The sequence below is a fragment of the Panulirus ornatus genome, chromosome 6, assembly GCF_036320965.1.
Source record: "Panulirus ornatus isolate Po-2019 chromosome 6, ASM3632096v1, whole genome shotgun sequence".
NCBI classification, from domain to species: Eukaryota; Metazoa; Arthropoda; class Malacostraca; order Decapoda; family Palinuridae; genus Panulirus; species Panulirus ornatus.
This window is the reverse complement of record NC_092229.1, coordinates 9,189,995-9,212,169: the sequence shown is the minus strand read 5'-3', so window position 1 is coordinate 9,212,169 and position 22,175 is coordinate 9,189,995. Positions and strand designations below refer to the sequence as shown.

General features: G+C 46.8%; 1 protein-coding gene across 1 annotated transcript; it reads left to right on the top strand.

Annotated features, from left to right (window-relative positions):
- The first annotated feature begins 5,268 nt into the window (after positions 1 to 5,268).
- LOC139749056 (lysosomal proton-coupled steroid conjugate and bile acid symporter SLC46A3-like) lies at positions 5,269 to 15,410 on the top strand. The gene is given in 9 exon segments (XM_071662500.1): positions 5,269 to 5,444; positions 9,556 to 9,774; positions 10,098 to 10,250; positions 10,716 to 11,219; positions 11,221 to 11,296; positions 11,426 to 11,521; positions 11,753 to 11,983; positions 12,186 to 12,342; positions 14,972 to 15,410. Coding segments are annotated over 8 exon segments (1,590 nt in total). The 5' UTR covers positions 5,269 to 5,444; positions 9,556 to 9,612; the 3' UTR covers positions 15,183 to 15,410.
- Positions 15,411 to 22,175: the final 6,765 nt, after the last annotated feature.

Sequence of the window (22,175 nt, the reverse complement as noted above, 5' to 3'; positions counted from 1 at the left end):
GGAGGCTGTGGGTGAGTCGCGGTACTTTGGGTGGAAGTTATGAGATAGAGTCGCGTGTGATGGATGGAAAGTTCCTCGTGTGGAGACTGTGAATAACTACCTCTTATGGAGGGTCTCGTGTGGAAGTTCTTCTATGTACATCTTGTGTAGGCTGTAAGATCCTCGTGTGGAAGGTATGAATGGGTGTAAATGTCTCGGCGCAAAAAAAAACAGTGGGAGTAAAAGCATTCTTTTCTGTGGGGGTTGCAATACGTCCAAATGCGTCGACGGAAGCTCTTTGGTAAATCTAAGTGTTTTTCCTCGAGCGGTGAAAGACCAGCTGCCTTCTGCCGTGGGCCAGGACGTGAGAGGAAACAGTTAGTTACATTAGTCTGTCGAAGAACGGCAACGGCCCAAGACTGAACCCTAGTGAACGCCAAGGGTTACACTGACCCAGTTTGATAAAGGCGTCTCTGACGTCCCTTTTTTTTTCCCCACCCTCTCTCTTAATCTTAGGTAACTTTCGATCCAATGGAAGACCCCTCTCAATTCATGACTGACTGAAGGAAAATATTAATCCAGTGTTGCATTCTTTTATCGAGTCCATTTGCATATGTTAACTGCAAAATACGCAGCAGCTGAATAGGATAGAATACACGAAAAATAAAAGTATTTTCCCGGACAGTGTCCGATGAATTTCGTAATGATCAGTACCACTCGTTTTGTTTCGATAGGGATGGAAATCATGAATGAGACAAATCTCCTAATAATTATGGTAGCCCCACTTATGATTACTTCCATCGAAATATAAAATAAACATAGCATTTATTCTGGCGGATGACAAAAAAATAAATGTCACTAGCAAACGATATTCATGAATGCAGGGCTACCAATGTGAGGCGTTTCTCAAAATACTTCGCCCGCGGTATTATCCTCTTTCACAAAAATAGTGTCAAGATACTTGTTTTGCCGTGTGTACATCCTCTGTGGCTAGTAGACTTCTTCATATGCGTATATTTTGATGAGCAGAGTATACAAGAATCAATAAAAGCTGTATCTCAAGACATTCCTTCTCCCTATGATGCTCTTCTTACTAATCCTATGTCTCTCCTCGTCATCACTTTTCGATTAGTCCGAAAAGCACTTCTCTCTCTCTCTCTCTCTCTCTCTCTCTCTCTCTCTCTCTCTCTCTCTCTCTCTCTCTCTCTCTCTACATACAAGCAAGGTTTATGGATCTGATGACATCCATCCCCGTGTACTGAATGTGTGCCTCCGAACCTACACCTATACTTGCTCGTCTGTTCTGTTTTTGTTTAAAAACTAGAACTTTTCCTTTTTCCTGGAAGCATTTGTTGGTACATCCCATCCCTAAGAGAGGTGATCGTTGTAACCCCCTAAAACTACCCTTCCTCAACTCCTATATCCACAGACATCTTGAATCTAACAGTCTTCTCTCTGATCACCACTATGGCTTCTGTAAGGCTAGATCTACTGGTGACATTCTTTCCTGTCCTACTAACGTCTGGACAACATCTCTTAAAGATTTGGGGGAATTCTATGTAGTTGCCCTTGATACATCCAAAGCTTTTGACAGGGGTGTGGCATCGGGGTCACATTTCTAAGCTCCCATCTTTTGGCTTTCCTCCCTCACTTTGTTCTCTCCGACCGCTCTATCTCCGTGGTTGCTGGTGGATCAGCCTTTCCCCCCTTTCTCCATCAACAGCGATGTCCCTCAAGGTCCTGTCCTGTCTCCAGCACTTTTCATCTTTGACAGCGATTTCCTTCCTTCTACATATAAACAAATGCACCCATAGGTTGACGACTCAAGACTGCATTCCTCCACATCCTTCGAATCTATTTCATCTTCTTTCACTGAAACTGCATCTCGCCTCAACCCAACTTCGTCATGAACCTCGGACAGTGGGGAAGACGAAGTCTGGTTTAGTTAAATGCCTCTATGACCCAGTTTTTGCCCATCACTCCGTCGAAAATTCCTCAACTTTCTCCTTTGACGGATCTGTAATTCCAACTCTTGGCTTAATGAGCATATTTGGCATTACTGTAACACCCAAACTATCTTTATGACCCACATTGCGGAAATAGCTATGTCTGCCTCTAAGAAACTGGGAATCTTGTTTTGATGTCGGAATTTCTTTTCTTTCGAACAGTTGCTCCGTTTATACAGAGGATTGATCCGTCTTTGTTTGGAGTACTGCTCTCACATCTGGCGTGGTTATATTTCTGCATCCTTACTTGACAGCGTTGAGTCGAAAGCGGTCCGTCTTCCCAATCCTCCAAAGCTAACTTCATAACTTGACCCACTTGCCCTACGCCGCAATGTTGGTTCACTTTCCCCTCTTCTATAGGTATTACTTTCGTTTTTGCTCCAGCAAGCTGGCCGCTTGTGTGCCCCCACCACTAGCTAGACCACGCGGTACTAAGCAAGCTGCTGTGTCACATGATTACTATGTGGCCGTTGGCAACTCAAGGGTGGACCGTTTTGATAACTGTTACTTTCCCTACACCTCGAAGCTCTGCAATCCTCAACTCTCTCTCTCTCTCTCTCTCTCTCTCTCTCTCTCTCTCTCTCTCTCTCTCTCTCTCTCTCTCTCTCTCTATGTCTTCTTCGGTATCTAAGACCTGCTACTTTTTAAAAGACAGGTTATTCACTTCCTCCAAAATTCGTGAATGATCTTCCTCGTCTCCCTTCCCTTTCATTAATATCTTTATGTTTCAAATGAGGCCCGAGTTCTCGACGGTAGCATATACTCTCTCTCTCTCTCTACCATATATGCGTGACTGGGTTAAAATCTCCTGCAGGTCATTTGGCGAAGTTCATTAGAAGATTATATGGGCCGGATGACTCACGTTGCATTAGGGTAAAACCTCCAGCTGGTTGGCTGGCACCACTTCACCGACATGCAACTTGCGTGTGAAGGAAGGGCATATATTTAGCCTGTACACAAGATACTATGCACGTGTGTGTGTGTGTGTGTGTGTGTGTGTGTGTGGTGGGGGACTCCAACTCCATTGCAGCACAGTAGCACGTACGTGAAAAAAACAAAACAAGAATAACAGAACATCAGCACGTTAGGCTTCGCAGGGAGTCGTCGTGTACTGTACCTTGACAACAGTGGTCGTGGGAGTCGTCGTGTGCTATACCTTGACAACAGTGGTCGTGGGAGTCGTCGTGTACTGTACCTTGACAACAGTGGTCGTGGGAGTCGTCGTGTACTGTACCTTGACAACAGTGGTCGTGGGAGTCGTCGTGTACTGTACCTTGACAACAGTGGTCGTGGGAGTCGTCGTGTACTGTACCTTGACAACAGTGGTCGTGGGAGTCGTCGTGTGCTATACCTTGACAACAGTGGTCGTGGGAGTCGTCGTGTACTGTACTTTGACAACAGTGGTCGTGGGAGTCGTCGTGTACTGTACCTTGACAACAGTGGTCGTGGGAGTCGTCGTGTACTGTACCTTGACAACAGTGGTCGTGGGAGTCGTCGTGTACTGTACCTTGACAACAGTGGTCGTGGGAGTCGTCGTGTGCTGTACCTTAACAACAGTAGTCGTGGAAGTCGTCGTGTACTGTACCTTGACAACAGTGGTCGTGGGAATCGTCGTGTACTGTACCTTGACAACAGTGGTCGTGGGAGTCGTCGTGTACCGTATCTTGACAACAGTGGTCGTAGGAGTCGTCGTGTACCGTACCTTGACAACAGTGGTCGTGGGAGTCGTCGTGTACCGTACCTTGACAACTGTGGTCGCAGGAGTCGTCGTGTAGTCGTCGTGTACCGTACCTTGACAACAATGATCGTGAGAGTCGTCGTGTACCGTACCTTGACAACAGTGGTCGTGGGAGTCGTCGTGTGCTGTACCTTAACAAAAATGATCGTGAGAGTCGTCGTTTACCGTACCTTGACAACAGTGGTCGTGGGAGTCGTCGTGTACCGTACCTTGACAACAGTGGTCGTGGGAGTCGTCGTTTACCGTACCTTGACAACAGTGGTCCTGGGAGTCGTCGTGTACTGTACCTTGACAACTGTGGTCGTAGGAGTCGTCGTCTACCGTACCTTGACAACAATGATCGTGAGAGTCGTCGTGTAACGTACCTTGACAACAATGATCGTGAGAGTCGTCGTGTAACGTACCTTGACAACAGTGGTCGTGGGAGTCGTCGTGTACCGTACCTTGACAACAGTGGTCGTGAGAGTCGTCGTGCACCGTACCTTGACAACAGTGGTCGTAGGAGTCGTCGTGTACCGTACCTTGACAACAATGATCGTGAGAGTCGTCGTTTACCGTACCTTGACAACAGTGGTCGTGGGAGTCGTCGTGTACCGTACCTTGACAACAGTGGTCCTGGGAGTCGTCGTGTACTGTACCTTGACAACAGTGGTCGTGGGAGTCGTCGTGTACCGTACCTTGACAACAGTGGTCCTGGGAGTCGTCGTGTACCGTACCTTGACAACAGTGGCCGTGGGAGTCGTCGTGTACCGTACCTTGACAACAGCGGTGGTGGTAGTGTGGGTGTGAGTCAGTGGACTGAACTCTCCTGCTGGGCGGCACACTCGCCACTCCTCCACACTACTCCTCGCCTTACCCCGGGGCTGGCTAATATCTCCTCCGTTAATTACCCTCGTTTTTCCCTCTGCTAACAAGGGAGTACGTACGTCCTCTCCGCTAACTCGTGAGTGCGCGCTTCCCCTCGGATACCTAGTGAGTGAGTGCGTCCCCTCAGCTAGACAGAGTGTGAGTGCGTCCCCTCGGCTAGGTAGAAAGTGAGTGTCTCCCCTTGGCTGGCTTGTGTGTGAGTGCTTCCCCTTCGCTAACCAGTGAGTAGGTCCCCTTGGGTGCCCAGTGTGTCACAAAATGCGTCAACCCAATGTACCCAGTTTGTGCGTCACCCTAAGTTCCCTTCGGCTACCTCACTGAGTCACCCTACGTTTCCTTCGGCTACGCCAGTATATGTCACCCTGCGTTACCTTCGGCTACGCCAGTGCGTCACAGTATGTTCCTTTGGGCTACGCCCTTGTCTGTCACCCTACGTTCACTTCGGCTACGCCAGTGTGTCACCCTACGTTTCCTTCGGCTACGCCCGTATCTGTCACCCCGCGCCCTCTCAGCTGGCCACCGTAGCACCCTACATCCATTCCCTCGGCTGGTGTGTCACCCTTACGTTCCCTTCTCCCCCATAGGCGCCGTGACCCTGACCGGCTTCCCTCGCCCGCTCACCCTCCCCCGCCTTTCCCCTCTATTACCTCCCTTTATAAGGGGAGGAGAGAGGAGCCATCCCCCTCAGTTGAAGCATGAGAGTCGTGGTGAGGAGCACGGCAATAAGAATTGTGTGAAACTCCTTCCAGTTCGTCCACAGCGCCGGCCTGAAGCACCGAGCGTGTTCCCTCACATCTCCCAGAGTACCACGACCCCAGGACCTTCCTCCCCACCGACTTCCGTCACGCTAACTTGTAAGTACAGGTGTTTACGGCTATTTGATCACGAAAGTACGGCCCTTGAACACGAGGGTACGGCTCTTAAGCACGAGGGTACGGCTCTTGAGCAAGAAGGCACTTCCCGTGAGCACTAGGGTGCGGTTCTTGATCACGAAGGCACGGCCCTTGAACACGAGGGTACGGCTCTTGAGGACAAAGGCATGGCTCTTGAGCACAAGGGTACGGATCTTGAACACGAGGGTAAGGCTCTTGAGCACGAAGGCACGGCCCTTGAACGCGAGGGTATGGCTCTTGAGCACGAAGGCACGGCCCTTGAACGCGAGGGTACGGCTCTTGAGCACGAAGGCACGGCCCTTGAACACAAGGGTACGGCTCTTGAGCACGTGGGCGCGGGCCTTTGAGAATGATGGCTCAGGTCTTTGACCCGAGTCCTTAGGATCATGCCATGGGTATCCATGAGGTGTTAATGTTGTCTCCAGACCTATGGCTATACAGCAAGTCTGTGTTCCGTGATGTTAATCTAAAATCATCAAATGATTCGCCACTGTCAAGTTGACGACCTGAGACCAGTTATTACATTCGGTCAACATTTGACCAAACTGCCGAGTTACATTATAGAATCTAGTCTCAGTACTTGCTCGGTAGTTTTCTAGTCTGGCGGTGTTCTCCTTGGCCCTAGTTGCTCAGCTTGACAACAATGCTTTTGGTGCTCGCATTCACTGTAAAAGACCCCTAGATATGACAGCTGAATTCCTCAGGTGAGACGAAGTGTTCGACGGAAGTGAAATGTGCTCAATAGATAACATCTCTTCCCTAAGACTCCCATCGCAGCTGTCAGGGTATTCAAAAGTGACACGAGTAGAAAGCAGTGTTTATCATTCTCCTCTGCCACAACTCTTTACGTTCCCGCGTGGACTGGAGATCATGGATGGCCTCCCTCACTCACTCACACACCGCAGGACCTATCTTCCCTCATCAACACATACCCAAGACCTCCTTCCACCGAGACAATCACAGAACCCCCCTTCTTCAACTACAACACGACCCTAGGACTTACCCTCACCACCACAACCCAAGGACTTCCCTTTACCAACACAACCCCAGGACCTTCCCTTACCAACACAACCCCAGGACCTTCCCTTACCAACAGACCCCTAAGGCCTCCCCTCGCCATCACAACCCCAGGACCTCCCCTCACCATCACAATCCCAGGACCTCCCCTCACCATCACAACCCCAGGACCACCCCTCATCAACACAACCTTATGACCTCCTTTCGCCAATAGTCCCATCCATAGCCTCCCGTCAACAGCACAATCCCACTACCTCCCCTCCTGATATCTAGTGCGGACCCCAGTCTCTAAATGTGTCCCTCAGAAATCTGGATCAGGTCACCAAGTCTAGGGTCTGTTTAAGGGTATAATGCCATGATGACTGACACGCCATTCAGCTGAGTTCAACGACTCTCTCTTTCCATGTCGTGTGTGGCACCATAACTGTACGAGCAATGAGTAATAATAAACTATCTTGGTAAAATCTCTTAAAGAATGGAATGGCCTAAGACCACTTCATACCCAAGTGAGTTTGTTCAGTGGCTGTACATGTAAACCGTGTCTATCTGGGTAACTGTACGTCTGTACAGCAGTCTGTCTCTGTACGTCTGTACAGTCGTTTATCTATGTACGTCTATACAGTCGTCTGTCTGTTATATGTACGTCTGTACAGTCGTCTGTCTGTTATATGTACGTCTGTACAGTCGTCTGTCTGTTATATGTACGTCCGTACAATAGTCTGTTTGGTACCTATTCGTCTGAACACTAGCGTCTGGGTACCTGTACGTCTGAACACTGTCTGCATACCTGTACAATAGTCTGCCTTGGTATCTGTACATCTGCACACTAGTCGGTCTGGGTATTGTACACTAGTCTGTGTTGGTACCTATACTTTTGTATACTAGTCTGTCTAGGTTACCTATACATCTGTACACTATTCTGTCTGGGTACCTGTAAGTTTGTACACTAGTCTGTCTGGTACCTGTACATCTGCACACTAATATATCTGGGTATCTGCATGTCTACACACAAGCATATCTAGGTACTGTGCATCTGTACATTGTCCGCTACTCTATCTGGATACACGTATGTCTGTACAATGAGTACTTGCACCTCTGCATATTAGTCTGATTGGGCACCTGTATGTCTGTTCACTAGTCTGATTGGGCACCTTGTATGTCTGGTCACTAGTCTGATTGGGCACCTGTATGTGTCTGTTCACGAGTCTGTCTGGGTACCTGAACTTCCGTATATTAGTGTGCCATCCCTAAAGCTTCCCATGTGCTGTCATGAACCATCATGACTGACATCACCATTCTACGGTACACTAGAGTCACTCATACAGCCACGGTGCAATTAGTTCTTATACAACGCTGTCCCGTTGTCCTGTCCCCTGCTGCACTCTGCATCCTTGAATCTCTGTCGGTAATCTCATGTCCTCGAAGGCTACTGGCTGTCTGTGCAGTGTTGTCATCACGTGGACAAAGACGCTCCCAGCTGTACCTACCAATGCGTAGCCTCTTTGGTACATCTAAGGGGTCCTCCGTCAATTCTGATGTCATTTTCTTACCGAAGGCATAGGGAAACCAGTAGAGACGGACAAAAAATTGAAGTACCTCAAGTCAGCACCAAAACCTCGGCCTCGCCATGTCCAAATCGGCCTTCCGTCATCCTGCTAGGCTGTAGCGGATGAGAATGAAGCCTCCTTGTTGAACACCCTCGACGCCCATAGTTCCTGCCCGGGAAGAGATATGAGACGGATGCTCCCGAGGCTGAATCGAAAGACTGGGGTCTCCTGTTACACCATCGGTCCTTTAGCTCAGTACTAGCCTGCCTTTCTATGGTCTCCCTTTTATCAACACAATGATTAACGTCCTCTTGGTTCATTATTACTTCTCTAACCTTAAACCTTACCCTAAATTCATTGCCCTTTTAGTGTTCGCTCTTTATATATATATATATATATATATATATATATATATATATATATATATATATATATATATATATATATATATCTTATGTAAAAATGTATCTACCTTTCTACCTGACCTTCGATGTATTGTGTAAGTATTTAGCGTTGTTCCTCATGTAAATATGGCTTTCCCTGAAGGATGAAGTATTCACTGGAGCCGATGAAAACGAATTCACGCGCGATTTTCACCTGCTGCAATGATATGACTTGGGTTTGTGTCTTAAGGCCTGATGCACACTGTAGCTCTCTGCTCACGGGACGCTCTCGCTCAGCAATGGTCATTCCAGTCCACTCTTGTCGCAGGCTGTCTAGTGGCAGTGCATCTGGCAGTGGGAGAAGATGGATTTCTCTTCGTCTGAGTTGGCTATGATCGCCATAACCCTGGACGAAAAAGAAGACGAAACAAACTAAACTGGAACGGGAGAGGACTTGGCTGTCTTCATTCGAGGTTGGAGGAGAGGAAAATTGAAGGGGAATTTCACACTCCCTAGCCCTCCCTCATCTGACAGATGATGATGATGAGAGCAAATTCTTTCATAATCCCACGTAGTTGGTTTCTTGAGGCATGATCATAGGAAAGGATGGAGAGACAGCCTCCCACCTCACTGATGACCACCGGGCCAAGACTGGCGGGAGACCTTTGGGTACTGCACACTGTCGCTCTCGCTCTGGTCAAGGTCCGCTCCCGCTCCACTCAAAATATCTTTGGGATGACCGTTGGTTGCGCGTGATCGGAGCGAGAGCGGAGCGTGATCCGACCGGGAGCGGAGCTTTGGTGTGCATCAGGCCTAGATGGGCACGTCCATAGGGTATCTATACTATTACCTTATTGCATGTAAATGTGATTTTATCTGCATCTCTGAACAAAAAAATTACCTTCAGTAATCATCTATATTCCACAGGGTACCATGTACCAGTATTTATGCATACATATACTAATTGAAGTGGTGTGTACTGTTGGGGAGTCCTCGCACACTCCCATGTTTATGATCTGAAGTTGCCATCCACCGCAGTCTACGTCAAGTAGTCTGGTGATAAGTACTCTTCAGGGTCCGGCTTGAAGGAACATCATTACGATAACCGACTATTTTCTTCCCAAGGTGTCCTCTTACCTCGTCAGCCATATTGTACAGCGGGTCCAGAAGCGTCCGGAGAGGATGCTGGGCGAGGCAGGGTCGGCCCTGGCGCGGGCGCTGCGCCTGGTGACGGTGGAACCCGTCCTTCTTATCGATGGCGCCTGCAACCAGGCGATGCTTCTCTTCATCGAAAACGTCCAGATGAACAAAATTTGTACAGTCAATCTCAATTACTCAGCGGAGGTAAGAAAGAGGTAAAATGTTTTACAGCTTTATGGAAAGATAGCGACGCTGTGGACCATCAGCAGCGCAGACATGAAGCAAGACTGGTTTGTCAATAATGACGAGTTCCTTGGCATTAAGACACAGATAACTGGCCACCACCAACACACGCTACAGTGGCCGCAGATGTGCCTCTTACTAAAAGAGACTGTCATGTACCATGGTAAACCTTGTCAGACATAAGTATAGTCAAATTTCCTAGATATCAGTATACATAAAGTATCTAGATGTAAGTGTAGGTACAGAGGAAACCTACCACTTGAGGAGCGGACGTCTCGTTGCAGGTGTGCGCCAACCTCTCAGCTCACCCGGAGGAGAACGTGGTCGTGCAGCGGGAGTTCAGCCTCTTCGCCTTCTACAACAGCATCATCATGTCGGTGCTGCCGCTTCTCTGCGTGCTCTTCATGGGCGCCTGGAGCGATAAGTACGGACGAAAGGTAAATACCTCTCCTGTAGTCCTTCCCTCCATATCTACTACATTCGCTTTGCATGGTTGAAACCCATGTCAATGTATCTCCTCAGTTATTCACTTCAGTCTTGTTCTGTTCTTCACTGCAGAACCATTTGTCACCTGCAGTGCAAGTTTCCCCACTAGTCACTGAAGATGCTTACATCTTCAGTCACCTAACATTCAGGATTTACTCTTCATCTCAGTGGGACTGTTTACCACACTTGAAAATACGATCCATCACTTCTGTAACGTTACATGTTATGAATTTCAGCATCCTAAGCTGGTCGCGTCCTCTCCTATCTCAGCTAATAAACAGATGAGAATGAGGTTGTTATTTGCTAAGTCTTTCTAACGAGTTGTTGGCTAAATATCATGGACGAGAGGGAGAGAAGTCTCTTTCTGACAACATACTGCTTGTGTTGTTATACACGTCAACAATCTCCTACTTCAGATTCCACTGTTGTTGACTCTTGGAGGGCACGTGTTCTACGCTGGCGGCTATCTCTTGAACAACTGGATGACCTCATGGCCTGTTGAAGGTATATATGTGGTGACCTTCTTCGAGGCCCTGGGAGGAGCGTATATGTGCCTCTTGTCCACCACCACCAGCTACATCAGCGACATCTGCACGGAGAAGACCCGCACCTCCCGTGTCAGTACGGCTAACTCGGTGTGGTACCTCGGTGGCCCGCTTGGTACTCTCATAGGTGCCATTGTCATCAAGTTTTGGGGGTATAACGTTGCCTTGGGACTAGTGTTGGCGGCCTACCTCGCCGCCATTACCTACGTCCTTCTCTTCATCAAGGAGAGTCATGGACCCTTCGCTAAGCAGTCCCTGCAGCCCAAAGGATCTATCAAGGAATGTCCTTTGAAGAAAGAAGACGTAAGGAAGACGCGAATGTTCACCGACTTCTTCAACTGGAATCGGGTGTTTGAGTCCTTCAAGACGGCGTTCAAAGAGGCGTGAGGGCAATGCCCGGGTTGTGCTTCTCCTCATCATCTTCTGCAACATGCTCTGGCGCATGTCCAGAGGTAAGTGTCCCGGGTGTATCATCCATGAAATACCAAATGATTGCATGATTATTGGTACTTAAGCTTACCGAAGCAGCTTCGAACCCTGCGCCAGCCACTGCCTCTCTCTTCACCTATAATATGTTGCAGGATTCTACATCTACATGTTCGTACGTCGAGTGTTGCACTGGGAAGCCACAGACTACGGATACTGGGCCACCTACCGCAACCTCGTCGCTGCTGCTGGTAACGATTCCCTGGCTGCTTGAGTTCTATTGATATATACAGATGTTATGTTCACATGCTATCCCTAACTGGGTAAAGAATCAACGTTGAATTAGGTTCTTGATCTCAAAAGTTGTCGAGAATGTTTGACTAAAGATGGAAAAACTAAGTTCCTTCTGAACCAAACATACCATATGTCATACTTGTTCAAGAAGACCAGTAACACACGCAGGGGTTGGTTGGTATTGGCAGGTTCTCTGGTGTTGGTTCCTCTGCTGACGCGCCTGGTGTCTGTGACGGACTCCCTGTTGGTGGTGCTCGGCTCCGTCTCCATCATCGGCGAGTACGGCTGCTACGGCCTCGTCAGCGACATCGCCAAGAAGTTCTTGATGTGGCTGGGGCCACCCATGGGCATCATCTCCAACGCCAGCATCATCGCCTTCAGGTCCATGTCCACCAAGTTGGTCTCGGAGGAGGAGAAAGGTGAGTCACCTCAACTCCCACTTCCTGAGGATGAAGCTATCTTCAAGTGTCCTAAGTTCTTTACTTAGCATTCCATTTCATGGCCTGCATAAGACATCAGCTGAAACTGTCCTCCTCAGTAGCACTTTATACGACCTACCAACCCACAGTACCCCATAGAAAAGCCCTCCTCCAGTCAGTGACATGGGTCGTCTTTCCGTAGGTCGCATCAACGCCGTGATGGCCGCCATGTACGGCCTGATGCCCATGGCGGGCTACGCAGCCTACGCTCCCATCTACTACCACACCGTTGACAAATTCCCAGCGGCCCAGTTCTTCTTCGCCGCCGGCCTCAACGTCCTCATCATGATCATCTTCATGTGAGTTCCTCTCCTCCTGCAGTGCGCAGACGCTGCTGGCTAACCCCGATAGCCTTGTAATCTGTTCTTTTAAAAGGTGAAAACTCGTCTGTCTGCTAATCATCTGTCTATCTGTTAATGTTGATTCATGTCCAACCTCATCGGGTGGATCAGGTGACCACAGTCTCCATACGGAACTCATATACATCTTCAACCCGTGTGTCAGAGAGCAACAGAGACTTTAACACTTGTAAAAGTGACCCTCTGTCTCCACTCATACCACTTCCATCAATGGAATGCTCCAGATGCATCCGATACCAAGTCATCCCCTTAGCGATATCATACCTCTGCGGGCTGCGGTCAACCTTTCCTTCACTGTTCTATACCTTCGTGACCAGCTTGTCACTTTATACACGTTCTTCTTGACCATACCATCATAGAAAACTGTAATGCATACTCCTTTCTGAGGCCCTCCTCATCACACCACAAAACCTCACATATTCATTCGTCATTCAGTTCTACCTAAGTACGATGCTACTACGCAAATACATCTACCTCTGGTACTTTTCCTCTTCTTTTTACCCATCTGTATCCTATATTCATTTGGGCTTTACATTTACATAACATCAACGCGGTGACAAGTATTCCATGCACGTTTCCTGCATAGCATACCTTTATCTGCTCTTCCTTTAACCAAAGCTCCCAGTGCTTCACCTAATATTCTCTTGGCATCAGGCACTTGGCCACATTTCCATGCTTCCATACAATCTTTCCAGACCAACCCCACGTCGGTTTCAACTTCACTCTTCGTGTCCTAGTTTTACCATACATCAAAAGCTTTATTTCTCTACTTCCTTTTCTTTGGTAAAGTTTTCTTTCATGCACACGTTTCATTCTTCTTTCCCAGTCTTCCTACAGTGTCTGAAGGCAGTTCTCTTTCACCATCATTTTTTTCAAAGATCATCTCTCCATCTGTTAAGAAGTTCATAAGATCTATACTCAACATTCTGAACCTTTTCTGAATTCTCCTTTTCTTCTCTGCTAACGTCATTCCACCACACTGTACCTTCCTTTCCATAACCTATTCAGGGCTTCCCGCACACCTCCCTGACAGGTTCCAACACTACATGTCTTAAACTGACCTCCACGTCACACCTACTTCATCTTATACTGTTTAAGATCTGATCCTCTCAACCTGTCAGTTACCATATCTTACAAAATAAATTTCAACTTTATATTCCTCGACTTTTTTTTTATTTACTCTTTCTTTCATTTTCTTTTTCATTTACATTGCTTGTCATATCATTTCCAACGAAGGGCAAACCAACATATCACTACGATATTGTCTCAAACATTTTCTCCTCATCCCTGTCATTAGATGGCACATCATGTACACTTCTTCACATATTCCTTCCTACCAAAACCAAATCGGTGGAGTTCTCGTCTCCCCTATATCTGTGCCATGTGTATCCATGCCATCTCACAAACTATGTATCTGAAGCACTCACGCCAGCTCAGGCACACGATCAAGAGTATTCTCTTGCCGCCGTTTTTAACACCCGTAATACCATACCCACTTACCACTGTCTCCTACAATGTAACCCTTTTACCCTATACCCATCCACTCGAGTCTACCCATCACATAAACCTCGCCCCTTGACCCTATACTGCTCCTTCAAGTACTCTTCAGGGAGGTATCCTTGTCCTCCTCTTCTCTCCTTTTCTTCACTATCATTACACGGTGCAAATCCTTAAACATTCTTACCCTCTCACACTTGATTTTAGCGGCTACCGACCTTGCATTGCTAACACTGAAATCAACCGTATTCTCGAACCACTCATCCGTCACTGAGTGTCGGAGTTTTTCTTACAATCCCGTGTGCATCATCCACCACCTCTCAGACTGCTCTCACACAAACCTAATACGTCTCATCTTCCACTCGTTTTAAAATATCTATAAATTCCATCCTCTGGGATTCATCAATTATTTCTTATACATTCCACTCAACCTAGCGACCCTGTCCTTCTGATCGTGAGCGGCTACAGGCACACGCTACTCTCGTTCAAAGCTACATGACCCTTTTTGTAGGGAATATTCGCTTGGTATCCCGAACCCGACCCCATTGGCGTAGCCGGAAGAAGGACCGGAACGCTTAAGCAACTGAAGCAGACCTGTTCCCTGCTAATCTTACAGACAAGTAAGGAACTGGTGAAGGCAACTTCCATCAATATACTCAGTACATCTAACAGTCTAGTATCTGACTGCATTCTGATCCTCTGCATATACACACACACCTTGCGTTACCCTACTTTGTATTATACTAATGCTAGTTCCTGTCCTATTTCGACGGCACAAGGACCCCTCGGAGTCCCTGGGTCCTCTTGGGTCCATCTGACGCCCTACTGTGTCGACGTCCTGTGTCCCACTGTGCCTCTCATCAATCCTTGCCTCCTCCGTTCCCCTAGCCGTGTGTTCTTCACCCACCTTTCAACGGGTCCATCTGACGCCCTACTGTGTCGACGTCCTGTGTCCCACTGTGCCTCTCATCAATCCTTGCCTCCTCCGTTCCCCTAGCCGTGTGTTCTTCACCCACCTTTCAACCACAGGAACGCCCAGTCTGTGTAACAATGACCGTCCTTTCCCTTGCAGTGTGGTGCAGCTAACGAGCGTCTCCTACGCGAGTTCAAAGGACACGGAGAAGGCCAAAGCTCAAGACGAGAAGGGAGGTTCAGACGAGACCAAACCTGACCCGAACATTGCCCTCACAGACATCCTCAACACCCCGACCCAGAATCGCGTTAAAGAAATGTCTCCCAAGGAATATGAAGCTTCCACGTCCAGTCTCCCGAATGGGAAATAAAACTGATCCTCTTTTCCTTTGATGTTTAAACGAAGAATTGGAAACCTTATGACACCATCTTTCTCGAGGGAAATAAATCCAATGTCTACCTAGTCTAATTGTTGAGGCTTACTTAAATACATTACTAATTTATTAGTTATATAGTTAAGGAAATCAGTTATGTTGTTATATCAGTACCTGTTACTATTGTATATCGTTTATTACAGTGAAATAAAACGAAAAAAATTACGAATATCCTTATTCATCCTTTGTTGGAAATGACTTCCGTGAACTGAACAGGTTCACTGCAGTCATTTGACAAAATCTTCAGGGAATATCGACAGGTTTTTTTTTTTCTAAGATTTCGAACACTTTATCTAATTACAGGAGACAAGTTGACGTACAAAATGTAAATATGGGACAAATATTTTCTTCAGTCTGACAAAAAGCGGGACGCATGACTCCACATGAGCTAAAATGTTTAGTGTTTCATGCTACTTTACCATAGTTAAAACACCAAAAGTATTGAATCATGACGATAGAAAAAAAAAACATCTCTCCAGGTCTTACACTCCCTGTGTACGACCCACAAAATCTAGTCACCACCACCACTGAGTCTTGAAGCTTATGGAAAACACTGTAAGAAGCTAAATGAACATTTCACTCAACTGACAGGTATGTGTTGATCTACATCTAAGAACCCCGCGTCCCACCGCTCAACTACATGGGCGTGAAAATGTCCCACTCACTCCACACACCCTACACCCTTTGTTCTCCACCCACACACCAAACAACCCGTGCTCTCCACACACACACGCACACACAAACACACACACACACACACACACACACACACACACACACACACATACACACAAAACACCCCGCGTTCTCTACACATCACTCAACACCTTGCGTTCTCTACACATCACCCAACACCCCGCGTTCTACACGCAGCCACCCAACACCCCGTATTCTCTACACATCCACCCAACACCCCGCGTTCTCCACACATCCACCCAACACCTCGCGTTCTCTACACATCACCCAACACCCCGCGTTCTACACGCAGCCACCCAACACCCCGTATTCTCCACACACCCGTCCAACACCTCGCGTTCTCCACACATCTACCCAACACCCCTGTTCTCACACGCACCACCCAACACCCCGTATTCTCCACACACCCGTCCAACACCTCGCGTTCTCCACACATCTACCCAACACCCCGTATTCTCTACACATCCACCCAACACCCCGTTCTCTACACACCACCCAACACCCCGCGTTCTCCACGCACCCACCCAACACCCCGCGTTCTCACACCACCACCCAACACCCCGCGTTCTCCACACATCCACCCAACACCCGCGTTCTCCACGCACCCACCCAACACCCCGCGTTCTCCAACATCCACCAACACCTCCGCGTTCTCTACACATCACCAACACCCCGCGTTCACACCACCCAAACCGTCTACGCAGCCACCAACACCGTACTCTCCATCCACCAACACTCGCGTCTTACACCACAACACCGGTCTCACCCCACAACACCGGTCACAGCACCAACCCGACTCTCACACATCCAAACCGGTTCTCTACCCCACCCAACACCCACTCCTCCACACATCCACCTAACACCCCGCGTTCTCCACACATCCACCTAACACCCCGTGTTCTCCACACTTCCACCAAACAACGCCCGCGTCCCACAACACATTAGCTTGAACGTCCAGAGCTATTCTCTCAAACATCACGCGTCCATTCTTTGTTGATCTAGCTCAAAATGACTTCTCTATACCTAAGTCTTTGGATTCCAGACGTTTGCAGAGAGAGGAAAGACTGACAAAGATAAGCACAATACATAAAGACGGGTTGATATGAATCCCTCCAGACTTAAGGGTCAATCTCGAACTAGACGAGATCATTCTGAATATCTGAAAAGACTATGTATGCAAGGTAATCCATCGCTGTATCTACCAAGGATAATATTCTGAACCCGTATTAGTTTGGTCTTCCCTCAAACAATACCAACGATAAACATACAGACGATCTTTGATATCATACACACACACACCATAAGACGGCAAGCAATAACCAGGATGCAGTGTCTCTGTTGATCAGCTCACAGAAGCATGGTAGCATCGTGAGCCACACACAATCAAATACCTTCCATTAGATTTCGATCTTTCATAGTCAGATGCCGTTACGGAATCCTACCCCATCTAACGGACGCCAACTGTTATAATCCCTCCAAAGTTTCCCAGTATATGTAGGAGTATCGTAGGGTTGTATTCACTGAGCAGTTCACTCAGTGTCGGTGATCGACTTAAGGAAATGGATGCGAAGCTACAAGGCACAGAGAGAGAGAGAGAGAGAGAGAGAGAGAGAGAGAGAGAGAGAGAGAGAGAGAGAGAGAGAGAGAGAGAGAGAGAGAGAGAGAGAGGCAAAAGCTATGCAGGACCTCTGGATCACATCTGGGCATACGTTGTCCCGCGAGTAAGATTTCACAGATAATGACATACCATTCTTGTTAATGACATGCTGCTGTGCCTCGTTTTTAACACACACACACACACACACACACACACACACACACACACACACACACACACATCTGTTCCTGATGCTGCCTGGCCCAAAGGTACAAAAGAAAGGTAATTTTACAATTTATGTCCCACTGAAGTTACGTACTACTTTTATGAATTATATATCTCTCGCTTTTATTTATTTGCGAGATAAGTGATACATATCAGAGTACTTTCAAGAAATAGATCTATCGATTGCGTATAACAGAAATTTCGTAACATCTGTGGTGCGTAAATTGTAAAATTACCAAAAGTTACACACACACACACACACACACATATATATATATATATATATATATATATATATATATATATATATATATATATATATATATATATATATAGATAGATAGATAGATAGATAGATAGATAGATAGATAGATAGATAGATAGATAGATAGGGAAATAGATAAATATCTATCCAAACTCCCAACACCCTATACACACTGGATCTCACCGCAACACCTACCTATCTTGGAAACAACGCCACGCCCTACAAAAACATGCGCCTCTCAGAAACTCTGCTGATCCGACGACGCAAGAATGATTCGTCCTTGTGAGGAGTACTTTGCTTATATCTGGGGCGCCAGTAGCAGCTCTTTAAATATTTAACTGACAGACTCTAAAGCAGACCTACTTATCGGCTCTCTCCGAGATAGACGGACAGACGGGTTAGACGACGACAATGGACGGGGGTTTTAAGCTCCCAGTCTGGGATGGGAATGTCTGTGTAAACTTAATATAAAAGTTTGTGAATAGATCTTGCTTATCATCGGAGGACCAGAGAACAAACTGAACATAACTGACTGAACATTTTTTTGTTACATTCAGTGAGGACGATACAAACCATGGGAAAATGTTGTTAGAAACCTATAATCAAGTTGTTATAAACTGACGTGGTTAGTATCCTATAATTATGTTGTTATAACCTGACGTGGCTAGTAACCTATGATTGTTGTTATAACCTGACGTGATCAGAAACCTATAATTATGTTGTTATAACCTGACGTGGTTAGAGACCTATAATTATGTTGTTATAACCTGACGTGGCTAGTAACCTATGATTGTTGTTATAACCTGACGTGATCAGAAACCTATAATTATGTTGTTATAACCTGACGTGGCTAGTAACCTATGATTGTTGTTATAACCTGACGTGGTCAGAAACCTATAATTATGTTGTTATAACCTGACGTGGTTAGTAACCTATAATTATGTTGTTATAACCTGACGTGGTTAGTAACCTATAATTATGTTGTTATAACCTGACGTAGTTAGAAACCTAAAATCAAGTTGTTATAACCTGACGTGGCTAGTAACCTATGATTGTTGTTATAACCTGACGTGGTCAGAAACCTATAATTATGTTGTTATAACCTGACGTGGCTAGTAACCTATGATTGTTGTTATAACCTGACGTGGTCAGAAACCTATAATTATGTTGTTATAGCCTGACGTGGCTAGTAACCTATAATTATGTTGTTATAACCTGACGTGGTCATAAACTTATAATTATGTTGTTATAACCTGACGTGGTCATAAACCTATAATTATGTTGTTATAACCTGACGTGGTTAGAAACCTATAACTATGTTATTATAACCTGACGTGGCTAGTAACCTATAACTATGTTGTTATAACCTGACGTGGTTAGAAACCTATAATTATGTTGTTATAACCTGACGTGGTTAGAAACCTATAATTATGTTGTTATAACCTGACGTGATTAGAAACCTATAACTATGTTGTTATAACCTGGGGTCTAATAATGCTAGTCTCTCTACCATCTTCAAAGCTCTTCTTCGTTGGATGGGACCCAGTTATACGACACTTTGGAAGAATGTGTACCAGGATGACAGACTAATGTACATACATATTCATAACTACGTCAAAACATCTTTCTGAAAAGCTCCTGATGATGCCACCCGACCAACCTAACCCCCCCCCCCTTTTTTTTTTGGGGTGGGGCAGGGGGTTCTCCTGCAGCCCAAGGATGCGCTACGCTCTGTAGAAGGGACAGTGTGGATCCCTTTGGCGAGACTGCGTTCCGTTTCGCCAACTGACAAACGACACAAGCCTTTGGTAAAAGCGACTCTTCTTCACTCACGGTGTGACCTCAAGCGGGCGGAGTCCGGTAACACTACAGATTCTCTCTCTCTCTCTCTCTCTCTCTCTCTCTCTCTCTCTCTCTCTCTCTCTCTCTCTCTCTCTCTCTCTCAAGGAAAGTACTGTTGTTTCGGATCGAGGAATACGGTTAAGGTCGAGTGTTACCGGCTTGCCAAGGCCAGGGCGGCCGTAGAAAGGAGAGGGAGTTGGGGAGGAGGAGGAGGAGGAGGAGGAGGAGGAGTTAAGCCCACCGAGGAGGTCAAGGCCAGGGGAGGAGGGCCGCCTGGCGAGGGGAGGCTCCATCACCATGGCTCTCACTCGGGGTGGGGGGAAGGAAGGTCCGGGTGATGAGGGAGAGGGAGCATCTATCACAATGGGTCTTCCATCGGGGGGGAATACGTCCAACACCCTGGGCTAATCTTATTGCCAGAGAGGAATAGATGAATTAATCAAAGGTACAGATGGTGTCTGGGGGTGAGGGGTGGGGGAAATGGGTGTGGAGAGAGAGAGAGAGAGAGAGAGAGAGAGAGAGAGAGAGAGAGAGAGAGAGAGAGAGAGAGAGAGAGAGAGAGAGAGAGAGTGGGGAGGAGGTAGGGGGGTGAGAGATAGGGTGGTGGGGAAGTATATGAGAGAGAGGGAGGGGGTGGGAGATGGTTGAGGAGGGGGGGGATATTCTGGGTTGAGATAAGACTATACTTGCGAAAGACAGACGACAAGAGGGCATGAACCCTCCACGCCAAGGCTGTATGCCAGTGGACAGTGACAGTTAACTTAAATTTCTAATCTACATTAATGGCGAGATGATTGTGAAGCAGATGGCTTCTTTCTCCTCCTCCTCCTCCTCCTCCTCCTCCGCCGCCGGCGGCCGACCTACCACGCCCTCTGGCATATCACAGCCGACAGGTTGGCCAGTCTTGGAATGCCATGCAATACAGAAACGAGTGTACTGACGTTCGGGAATTTCATAGGAAAGGAGGGAGCAAAAGAAAAGGAAAGGCACAGTCTTCATACAATCACGGTAGCCTTACACACCAAGAAGGAAACACGTATGCGGCTCCAATCTACAAGGGATAAGAGATGCTAAGATACGTATATATGCCATCATCAATCTTGAACAGGGTTTATTCCCCGATGATGAACATCAATAAAGTCCAGCCACGATTTGAACGTGTTGGCAGTCATGAGTTCGTCTTCAACAGGATCTACAACTCTCTATAACTCTACTGAAAAAAAACAAATGTCGGCATTTTATCATGTTTAGATCCCTCTACCTTCATACCGTAACCTCTGGTCACTGTTCGCCCACTTTGTGGAAGAAATTGTCGGGAATTGGATTGCAGAAATTACCAAATGTTCGTATAAAAGTTCCCACATAAATTTCGTCGGACTCGGAGCTTCTATCAGACAGAATTTACATCTTTTGAATCTTTCTTCGTAAGATATTATACTAGGCGACGAAATTAGGCTTTGTTGCTCTTTCCTGTACTCGTTTTACTTCTTGTTCAGCAGTCGTAGAGTTTGGTAAAGCGAACTGAACAATCGCACTCTTAACATGTAGTCTGCCTGGGGAGTTTTGTACATATATCTAGCTATAAAACATAATGGCTCATTTTGGTTTATCAAACTGTGATAAGCGTCGTTTGGCATATACTGGGCCATTACAGATAATCATTCCCAAGGTCTTTTTCTTCTTGTACATATCAAATTTCATATCCGTTCTCTCAAATACCTTTATAAGACCAAACAAAAAACATTAGTTTTGCGCTTGTATACACCTGAAGTTCATTTTGCCACGTTTCTGATAACTGCACCGATTTATCCATTATCGTTTTGCATCGGAGAGGGAGCGAGGAAGCTAACAAGTTCTTACGACGAGATTTTTGCCAAAGAGTCAGGGCTAGCGGGTAGCGCTCACCTCAGAAAGCTACAGAGTTACGAGGAAAGAATAGAGTTACGAGGAAGGAGTCGGTGTGAGTTACACGTTGCCTAAGAGTTGCGTGCGAGATGGAGAGGTTGGTTGTATGTTTGTGGAATACAAGCCAGATGCTCTCTCTCTCTCTCTCTCTCTCTCTCTCTCTCTCTCTCTCTCTCTCTCTCTCTCTCTCTCTCTCTCTCTCTCTGATTCAAAGTCTGACAAATTGGTACAGTGATCATAGAGAGAGAGAGAGAGAGAGAGAGAGAGAGAGAGAGAGAGAGAGAGAGAGAGAGAGAGAGAGAGAGAGAGAGAGAGAGAAGAGTACGAGTAATTGCCTATTTTCACTGTATTTGGAAGGAGTTTTACACTCGTGTGTGTGTGTGTGTGTGTGTGTGTGTGT